The sequence below is a fragment of the Taurulus bubalis genome (assembly GCF_910589615.1).
Source record: "Taurulus bubalis genome assembly, chromosome: 8".
NCBI lineage: Eukaryota > Metazoa > Chordata > Actinopteri > Perciformes > Cottidae > Taurulus > Taurulus bubalis.
This window is the reverse complement of record NC_136596.1, coordinates 1,968,373-1,979,642: the sequence shown is the minus strand read 5'-3', so window position 1 is coordinate 1,979,642 and position 11,270 is coordinate 1,968,373. Positions and strand designations below refer to the sequence as shown.

General features: G+C 41.0%; 1 protein-coding gene across 1 annotated transcript; it reads left to right on the top strand.

Annotated features, from left to right (window-relative positions):
• Positions 1-349: 349 nt before the first annotated feature.
• Positions 350-2,623, top strand: fam163b (family with sequence similarity 163 member B; the record flags this gene model as incomplete). Its single annotated transcript, XM_079222682.1, has 2 exons — positions 350-442; positions 2,180-2,623. The coding sequence occupies 2 exons, from the start codon at positions 350-352 to the stop codon at positions 2,621-2,623; spliced, it is 537 nt and encodes a 178-aa protein (XP_079078808.1).
• Between the last annotated feature and the right edge of the window lie 8,647 nt (positions 2,624-11,270).

Genomic DNA, 11,270 nt, shown 5'->3' with positions numbered 1-11,270 from the left:
GTCTTCCTCTTCTTCTCTTTCTTTACCAACTCTCTTCCTGTGTCTTTTCTCCTCTTCATCATCTTTTTTCCTCTTCCTCTTCCCTTCTCCTTGGCCTTTTTCCATCTCTACTTCCTCCTTGGTTTTCCCTCTTTCCCTCTATTCTCTCATAAGCGACCTTCTTCACTCCTTCTTTCTTCTCCTTCTCTTAACTCTCCACTTGCTCCATCTCATCTCCAACCCTTGTTTTGTATTTTCTCTCTTTCCACTTTCGTCTCACCTTCCTCCTCTCTTCTTATTCTCCTCCTTCGTCTGCATCCCCCTCCTCCTCTTCCTCCTTCCTGCAGGCTGTTGATGGAGAGGATTTCGAATGTCAGCCGGGACAGTGGTCATCGCAGGAGGAATTCTGGCTACATTCATCTTACTGACCATCGTCGCTGTACTGTGTTTATGTAGGTTACAGGTAGGACTGTTTTTTTTAAAGTTTTACCAAAAAAGTACATTCATTGATGAGAGCTACCAAATAAATAATAATCCAAGTACAATGAGACCTTAACAGGATGAAGAGTCCACAGCGATGCTATGTAGAACTACTTAGTAGTGCTTTGACCTAAATGCTAATATGCTAAAGCTAAGCATGTTTATTCATTTGTGTTTTCCTTCAAAAGTCCAGCAACAGTTTTGTTTTTTTTCAAAATCCGTCTTCACAGGAAACAACTCCGTTAGGGAAAGGAAACAAAGGTACTTGGTTAGGGTCAGGAATAGATTTTAATTTGGGTTAAAAGCACTGAGGAAGAGCTGTTACTGACGTACGCAAGTTAAGTGAAATAAAACATCAGCGTTGACTTCTGGTTTCTCACGGAGAGCGAACAGGAGTCCACCGCCTGGAAGATTTCTGTTCGGACCCAGTCTTTATACTTCTCTAAACGGGCCAGCACCAAGAGAGATATTTCGGCAACACAACTAGCTGCTTAGGTTTAGAAAAGGAAAGACATGGTTTAGATTAAAAGAACTCAGGCCGCCTATACGTCATTTAAAAATAAGTCAAGGTGGACTTTTGGTTTCACACGGCACAAGAACACCGATCACCTGGTGAAAGTCCAGTGTTTGGTAAAGACGTCGTACTGCAGAGAGACGCTGTGCCGCCGGCCGGGGTTCTGCACCAACAGCACTCATTCAAACTGATTCTCAAGCTTCTTATTGCAGATGAGTATTCGGTACTTCACTTCACATCAGTAGAGAGAACAGCTGGAGCTGCACATCTTTCTTTTCTTTATCTCAAAATGAACATTCAGATGGAATAAAACTCTTCCTTCTTAATTTGGAAACCAAGCGCACAAAGCCTATTCTCTGTATAAACACCCTATGAGTACCTGTATAGTCACAAAACGTCCAAAATTCTTTTTCTTCTTTTGCCGGCAGACATTTCTGACTCCTGAGTCCTCCATGGTCCGCACACATTTCTTAGCTGATGAACATTTTGGTACCCAGCATGCCCAAATCGGCCAATGTTTTGCCATTAAATAAGTTTTTTTTTTCTCCATTTTTGAACCGAAGCGACACAGTTTTTGGATTGAACTCCTTCTCAACATGCCAATGCTTCGTTTTATTTGCGAATTTTGTTACAAAAAGATGTCTTATTAGTATGTGGGTTGTTTTAAGGCCCTGAACCAGACAGTTTGAAAAACTCGTGAACCGCTCAAGGAGGCATTTTTGGGGAATCTGGCTGCTGGATGTTCATAGTTATGCTCAAAATATGGTATAAAAGTATTTTTTTTGAAAAAGTGATTTATTTTCAAAATATTTATTTTTTGCAAAAAGATTCTGAAAAAAATGATATAAAATAACACAAACATTGGAACGAATTTGGGGTTCATACGACTACTTGAACACGGGAAGAAAGAGCAGTGCCCCCCAGATGGTTTACGAAAGGTTAAACTGTAACATGAGGGCAACACGTATGATTACATAGTAAGCTGCTAATACAATAAATGCTGCTCTCTCTGCTCGGCTTCCCTCAGATAAGTGTGAGTGTTGATGAGTCTGAGTGTTTGTGTCACCCGGGACACGAACACCGGTCTTCTGGGTGAAAGTCCAGTGTGTGCCGTATTGCCAACGCATTGCAAATATCCACATATGTTGTGACCATTAAGAAGCATCGTAACCGTGAAGCTCTCTTCCTGTTATTTTACCGCTCCAGTATTACTGCTGCAAGAGGGAGGAGTCTGAGAAGGGGGAAGAGGAGGAGCCAGAGCTCGCCAGCATGTCTCCATCCCGGCCCCTGGCTCTGACCGCTCCCCCGACGCCTCCGACGCCGCAGCGCTACTGCGACGAACCGGACGACTACCCGCCCACCTTCCTCACCGAGGCCAACGGGCCGGCCAGCTACTCCCCCACGCCGCCGCCGCGCAGGTGCCAGCGCTCGCACGCCTTCTGCCCGTCCTGCGCCCGCTGCTCGCTGCCCTTCTACCTGCAGCACCCGGAGAGGCTGTGCAACGGCGGCCGCAGGATCAGCTACAGGACTGTGCAGCAGCAGGACCTGGAGCTGCCCATAGACCTGGCCAGCTTCTACCAGAAGCTCAACCTCATCCGCTCCGTCACCATGAAGGAGGTGGTCAGCCACAGCGTCAGCACCGACGTCTAGGAGCCGCCGGGGCGGAGGTAAAGGTGCACCGACGCACCCAATCAACATGCTGTGGATGCAGCGTTGATACGGTGTACGGAGGCACTACAACTCCCAAGGGCTTCTGGGTAATACAACACATCATCTGGCAGCCATACTGGAGGTCTGCAGCTCTGGAGCAACTTCTACAGCCGAATGCGTCTGTTTCTGACAGATCTGACTTGTTCTTTGCCAGTTTTGACATAAAAACTGATCATTTTGCGACCAATAGGTCAGATTTTGTCTTTAGAAAAGTAGCTTGTTAGCTACTTAGCTAGTATGTGTGTGTCTTAAAGTATATCCAAGACAATTTACAGTTTGGAATTGTCAGAAAATTAAACACAGATTTTGTTTGTTTGACTGCACCACAAAACGAGACAGAAGTGGAAGTAAAAATCCCAAATCAATAAGTCTGGTTTCTTAAATGAAGCTAATGGCTGGCTAGGTAGCTAGCTGACTCTGGAGTCTCTTTTAAAGGATGAGTCTGGTTTTATTGTCAATAAATCCCATGTATTGACCAAAACCAACACTGCATGTACCAGCAGTAACAGGTACCATGAAATATGATCTTTTCGGTACTGATTTGGGCCACTTTCAAATGTGGTCTAAGTTGCAACCTCAGTCTGATGGGAAATGTTAAACTCTCGTGCCAGAGGCTTTAAACAATCTCACGGTGAGGAAACTAGACCGTACACAAGTATCAAACTGACGGGGAACGGGGTTTGTGTCCAGAAGTCCATCAGTCTGACTATTAAAAGATTAAATTACAAGCCTGCACGACTGTAAGTCGGTTGATATTCTGCATGAAAACAGATGAGGCCAATGCGCTAATTAAATAAGCAACTGGGCTCACTTTGTGCATTTAAAAGTATCTTTCATGCAAACTCACTTTAAATGAGCGTTGAGCAGCCTAATGAGTCACGCTCATGAATATCATCATTTCTGTCCTAATTGGCGAGGCCAAGAGGCCAGGGGAGAAGAGGAGCGTAAACCAAGAAGGACAATCTATCCGGACATTAATTAAAACGAGACGGACTAAAACCAACTAAATTATCGTTCATTCCCTTTGGGTTTCGTGACCTCTTGGTCGGGTCAGGGCTGCACGGCGGTGTGGTGGCCTCACAGCAAGAAGGGCCGGGGTTCCATTCCCGGGCTAGACGGGCTTTCTTTGCTGGGTTTTGCACGTTCTCCCCGTGTCAGCGTGGGTCGGTTCTCCCGGTTCTCCTCCCACAGTCCAAAGACGTGCAGCGTTTGTTCATTAAAGACTCCAATGTGTCCGTTGGTGTGGCTGCGAGTGTGAATGGTCGTCTGTCAATGAGTCAGCTCTGGGATTAGCTCCAAAAAACAAACTCATGTCATGTACATGCATGTACCAATGGATTGTATTTCGTGACCATGTCAGGACCTACCATGATACTGGGCTGGATATCGGCCGCATTTAATATATGTTCTTCTTTCTCTGAGCCACAGAGCTTCTTTAAAACCCTCGTGTTGTCTTGGGGTCAAAATGACCCGTGTACGAGTGTATGTGTATGTGTGTTGATGGGTCATTTTGACCCCAAGACAACACAAGTCAATGAGCCTCACTGTTGTTCATTTGGACTCAAATGAGAAACACCGTCAGAAAGTATCGGGACACATGTTGGTTTTGGTCTTTTCATGGGATTCATTAGTAAGAAACTGTAGAATAACTCCTTTAAGAGGGTTTTCAAGAAGCTCCTGAGTCAGGAGCTTCTCTTTAGAGACACAACCCGTTCTCCAGGTGGTTCTCTGCCCCAGTGCTGACCATTACAGTGTAAATGTGTACTTTTACTGTGTACTTATAAAAAACTACTCGACTGAGACTCGATTATGCACGGACCAAAAGCCAAGGTGATGTTCACGCGTACGATTGGTTTTCTGTGTGTTTCCTCTTGTTCTGCCTGGTTACCGGCTGAGCTCCAATCTGCCAAACTCAAACACCGGGAGAGGTGTGAGCTGCTGCTAAGGTTGAAAAGCAATGCACCTGGCTGGTGTCATAGGGTCAAAAACGTATTTATGCACATTAAATATCGATTTGAGAGCATTCATTATGAATTTGCACACAACGGTAAGATTTTCAAGACTGATTCCTGCACTTAAAGTATCAGAGGGGCACAGTGTTGTGGTATTTTTCACATTAACTCTGCGCAATATGGACTTGTTAAAATCAGGATTTACTTTGAATTGTTCACATCTACAAGTTTAATCTGCAATATCCAGAATGCTGGCTAGATGTCAGTTGTTCATAATCATTTTAATTGTATTATTACTGTAATAAATAACATTTTTGATTAGGGACATCTTTCTAAAACACATTATTGATGTGAAAATTACTAATTAAATCACCTTCATTTTTTGAATTAACTGCTTGACAAGTTGAAAGTCCCAAAAAAACAACATACATATATCTATATATATCTGTGTAAATTTAAATCTTGTCTGCAGAAATTCAGCTCTTGAGTGAGACAAAGATGGAAGGATGTTTTAAATGTAATTAGTATCAGCCAATATTGGGATTTTAAAATGTGTTTTAAAAAAGTATACAAAGTAAAATATTGCAGACGTTAATGGAGCTTCTGTTTGTGTTCACTTGTGTAGATTTGTCAGCACAGCATTGTGTTTCTATTGTGTGTCCGTGGTTCAGACGGCAGCCGGTCGTTCTGTCGGTGTTTCAGTGTGTGACTTCCTGTTTGTCTGCGGAGCCGCGGTGCAGAAAACTAATCGCATTTCAAAGGGCTTTTCTGAAGCATTCAATGATCCGATGACTGTGATCTCTGCAAGGCGTGCACTTCCTGTTGAAGACACCGTTCTGCACCAACGGGACTCATCGAGCATTTAAAACTGATTCGTACGCTTCTGATTGATGGCACAGTAGATGAGTGTTTGGTACTTCACTTCACATCAGTAGAGGACACAGCTGGAGCTGCACATCATTCTTTTTCTCAAAATGAACATTCAGATGGAAAAAAAAGAAAGCAAATGTACACTGTAACTTGAGGGCAACATGTATGATGAAATAGTACGCTGCTAATACAATAAAACGCTGTTTATTCTGGTCGGCGTCCCTCGGACAATGAGTCTGTGTGTTCTTTGCGATGTCATGTGTGATGTTGTCCGTGTGGGTTTCTCATGAAAGTGAAAGTGTTAACCCATGGTGCTCTTTGTACACGGAGTGTGAGTCTGGATTAAAGAGCAGAACCTGCAGAGCTTTAAAACCCCTTTGTTTGGATGAATGGGTGTTGGAGGGAAGGAGAGTCACCAGGAAAACATGTCGGCACTGTACGTTTCCATTGAATGACGACGTTTTTACATTTTATCACTGCAAAAGAGTGATATGTATATATATATATATATATATATATATATATATATATATATATATATATATATATATATATGGTAGGTCCTCGAGCAACTGTTATTTTGAAAGTATGCGTGGTATATTGACAAGTATAAGACAGTAACATAAGAAAGTCCACTAAGGATTGGTCTAACCAACACAGGACTTTCATCCAGGTGACCTGTGTTTGTGTTTCGTGTGAAACTGAACGCAAACCTTTACTTCACACGTTACATTACATTGTAATTACGTTGTTACGCTACGTTGTTACGCTACGTTGTTACGCTACGTTGTTACGCTACGTTGTTACGCTACGTTGTTACGCTACTATATTAAATTGTTATGTTACCATGTTGCGTTACCGTGTTACATTACCGTGTTACGTGCTTCATTGAGTTGTTACATTACTGTGTTACGTTCCCTTGCTACATTGCCGTGTTACATTACCGTGTTTTCTTACCTTGTTACATTACAGTGTTATATTACTGTGTTACGTTAACTTGTTACGTTAAAACATTGAGTTGCTACATTAGCGTGTTACGTTACCTTGTTACATTAGCGTGTTACGTTAACTTGCTACGTTACTACATTGAGTTGTTACATTACCGTGTTACGTTAACTTGTTACGTTGCTACATTGAGTAGCTACGTTAACTTGTAGCGTTACCGTGTTACATTACCGTCTTTCGTTACCGTGTTACATTACCATGTGACATTACCGTGTTACATCACCGTGTTACACTACCATGTGACATTATCGTGTTACATCACCGTGTTACATCACCGTGTTACATTACCGTGTTACATCACCGTGTTACATTACCATGTGACATTACCGTGTTACATCACCATGTTACATTACCGTGTTACATCACCGTGTTACATTACCGTCTTTCGTTACCGTGTTACATTACCGTGTTACATTACCGTGTTACATTACCGTGTTACATCACCGTGTTACGTTACCGTGTTGCATTACCGTGTTGCATTACCGTGTTACATCACCGTGTTACATCACCGTGTTACGTTACCGTGTTACATCACCGTGTTACATCACCGTGTTACGTTATTGTGTTACATCACCGTGTTACATTACTGTGTGACGTTACCGTGTTACATCACTGTGTTACATTACCGTGTTACATCACCGTGTTACGTTACTGTGTTACGTTACTGTGTTACGTTACTGTGTTACATTACCGTGTTACATCACCGTGTTACATCACCGTGTTACATTACCGTGTTACATCACCGTGTTACATCACCGTGTTACATTACCGTGTTACATCACCGTGTTACATCACCGTGTTACATTACCGTGTTACATCACCGTGTTACATTACCGTGTTACATCACCGTGTTACGTTACTGTGTTACGTTACTGTGTTACGTTACTGTGTTACGTTACTGTGTTACGTTACTGTGTTACATCACCGTGTTACATTACCGTGTTACATTACCGCGTTACATCACCGCGTTACATCACCGTGTTACATCACTGTGTTACATTGCCGTCTTACGTTACCTTGTTGCATTCCGTTAACTTGTTGCGTTACTACATTAAGGTGTTACGCTGCTCAGTTGCATTACTACATTACATTGTTGAATTACGTTGTTGTTGTTACGTCAAGTTGCTACATTTAGTTACATTACGTTGTTATGAACTTTGTTGTGTAACATTGTTACTTCATTTGGATACAAGTATTTTTTTATTGTGAAACCTTTTGTTTAACGCTTTTTTTTTTGCTTTTTTACGCGTGTCATGTCATGCTACAGCAAAATCAGATTCTCAGAACAAGTACTCGTATAAAGAGTGAGAGAGTCGGGCTGGATGGACTGGTAAAAAAGTCAACCGTTGACACAATCTTTTACTAAAACATAAACAGAAAGTTTTTGTTTGAATTAGTTTAATTGCAGTTCAACACGTATGTGACGGTTTACGTTGGCTTCTTAGTTTAATACGATAACTTAATTGCCGAAAACAAATTTAACGTATTTTAACCCAAACGCACTTTCATCATGACCATACTCTTGTCGCATCGGTTGAATACACAACGTTAAGTGCAACATGAATCTGTTCAGGCTGGGGACGGAGCTGCAGGTTCTACGCTTTATTTTTAGTTTTTTTAGATTTTTCAAGTTTTTTCTGTTGTGAGGAAACTGCTGCAGTCGTTGATGTGCCTCTGTCATTAGACACTGAAGTTCAGGAGCTGAGCGGCTGGAAGCTGACCAGCAGGGGGCGTCAGCTGCTTCATGACAGGATGCCTGACTGCTTGCTGTTGGTCTAATTCCTCCTGGAAGAACCAGTCTGTCCTGATGCTTTATAGTTTCAAGAAGAAAACTCAAGATTGCAATTTACCTCACTATGTGTTATTAATCTTATTTCATGTATTTATGTTGTGAGTACCCTTTGTTACCTCCGTTTGAATGCATTAATAATAAATGTCATGAATACATGTTCTCATATAGTCAATCATATATATATATATATATATATATATATATATATATATATATATATATATATATATATATATATATATATATATATATATATATATATATAGAGGGGTTGTCTTTCTTTAAACCAATCGCCATCGTCTGACTGCAGCTGCAACGGGTTCTTGGTCGCCTCTCTCTCCATGATGGCCCTTCTCCCCTGATTGGGCTCAGTTTGCCGACCGGCTCCAGGACGGGTCCCAGTTGTTCTAAACTTCTGCCATTGAAGAATCATGGAGGCCACTGTTTTTGCTCTTATGTAAACTTCTTCTTCTTTGGTTTTTAACTAATAGTGGTTGGCATCCAAAATGTGTTTTTTTTCTCTCGACATCAATGCTGTTCATTATTATTATTGCCCAAAAGGCTAAAAACTCCACCTAACCCTTAAAAGCTTAAAAGCCTTCCTCCTCCTCATCACCACAGGTGGCCTCCAATCAAGGTGAAGCAGCATCTCAGAGGCGATCAAGAGAAAAGGGGCGGCGCCGGAGCTCAATTACAAGCGCCAAAGCAAACAGTCTGCATACTTGCGTCAATGTGATATTTCACTTTTTTTCTTTTTGTCCTCATGGGGAATTTAATTTAGTTCAATGAGGGAAATAATGAATTTAAACAACTTTAAAAAGCTGCAACATAACCAAATGTTCAGAAAGGCAAGGGGTCAGAATACTTTCTGAATAATATAATCTAATATGTAGGTATTTTATGGTGACTTATCGCACTTTTTCATTCCTCTTTTTTCATTTGTTAATAAGGAGAAATGTGCAAAATCATCAAATTGACACAAAAAGGACAAAGGGGCCAATATCTTCATTTGAACTGTTATTTAATTGAAATACAAGTCAGTACCATTAGGTTTTCCGTTTATTATCAACAGTACAGAATGTCCATACGTAGGTTTTGTACAAAGAGGTATCAGTTATATAAAAACACCGTACACAATAGTTATAAATGAGACATACATGTACACGTCTGAATACATTTCAACCGTACTTCAAGTGTCAGGACTCTTGTGTGTTTGTATTAACTCTCCTCCGTCACGCACACGGACCAGAAGGGGCGGCAGGCGGCCGGTGAACGACCGCCGGCGGCACCAGGAGCGTCACGATTAATGAAAATGTGCTCTGACTAATAAATACGCTTCCATGTCCTGCAGGCGTGCCGGCACGGCGCCAAGCGGGGTGGAATGGAAATATTCACTTTTTACATGCCAGACACCAAACGGAAACACAGTTAAATAATATCCCATAAGCAGTATCTGTATTAAATATTCTAGTCATGCAGTATATTCGGTTGAGAAATAATTTAATGGATTTCTTTTCAACAAGGGCGAGCTGCTAACTGATCGTGATGGAGGTCAGCTGATACAAACTGGCTTTCTGGTTGAGATACAGTATTATGGTAATAATAATTCTTCATCATGTTATACTGAAGTCTCGGCATAATATTGGAGACTGTCGGGAAAAGATTCAAGAACGATTTATTTCTTATATTCAGCCCAGTCACCATGAACATTTTTTGTCATTTTATATTGCAGCAATTTGGGAATTCCGTCAGAGGAGATGACGTAATTCCAGTCCAGTTTTATCGATGTGAAACCAAAAGTAAACGCTGGCGACATAATGTTGTTACGCTAGTTACGTAAGAAAGTCATTATTTATTTACGTTGTTCCCTGTTCTGTTGACATGTTACATTGTTTCCTGTTGCGTTGTTACATTTATATGTTGTTCCTTGTTGCTTTGTTACATTGGTCCATTGTTTCTTGTTGCGTTGTTACATTGTTACTCATTCCATTGTTTCTTGTTGCGTTGTTACATTGTTCTATTGTTTTGTGTTGTGTTGGTACATTGTTCTATTGTTTCTTGTTCTATTGTTTCTTGTTGCTTTGTTACATTGTTACTCATTCCTTTGTTTCTTGTTCTATTGTTTCTTGTTGCGTTGTTACATTGTTCCTCATTCCTTTGTTTCTTGTTCTATTGTTTCTTGTTGCTTTGTTACATTGTTACTCATTCCTTTGTTTCTTGTTCTATTGTTTCTTGTTGCGTTGTTACATTGTTACTCATTCCTTTGTTTCTTGTTCTATTGTTTCTTGTTGCTTTGTTACATTGTTACTCATTCCTTTGTTTCTTGTTCTATTGTTTCTTGTTGCGTTGTTACATTGTTACTCATTCCTTTGTTTCTTGTTGCGTTGTTACACTGTTCTATTGTTTTGTGTTGTGTTGGTACATTGTTCTATTGTTTCTTGTTCTATTGTTTCTTGTTCTATTGTTTCTTGTTGCGTTGTTACATTGTTCCTTGTAGTGTTATTACATTGGTTACACATTGACTATATGATATATATGATAACAACATCAGCAACAACAACACAATTGTGGATTTCTGCAAGCGTTGTACAAGGCTGATATGAAACATTTCATGAAGTGTATCTTTGGTTCGGAAACGTTGACATTCAACGTATTCATGATTTGCAGAAACGTACAATAGCAAAACATTTTACTGGCGACTGGGTTGTAATATCTTCGTCTATTTTGACGCTAGACAGAAATCTTCTTCACACAAAAAATAAATGATCAAAAATTGGAGCTGTGGAGAAGTTCCCCTCACGGTAAGAATGTTCAAGTGAATTTGCAAGTTAATCCATTTCATAGGAGGAAGCTCTGGACTTCATTGTTCACAGTAACTGTAGTACCACGTTTACATAAACGTACTCATTGGTTTCCTCGTGCTGGAGCTGGAGTCGGGGTGGAGCGGAGGTGGTGGTGGAGTCCCGGA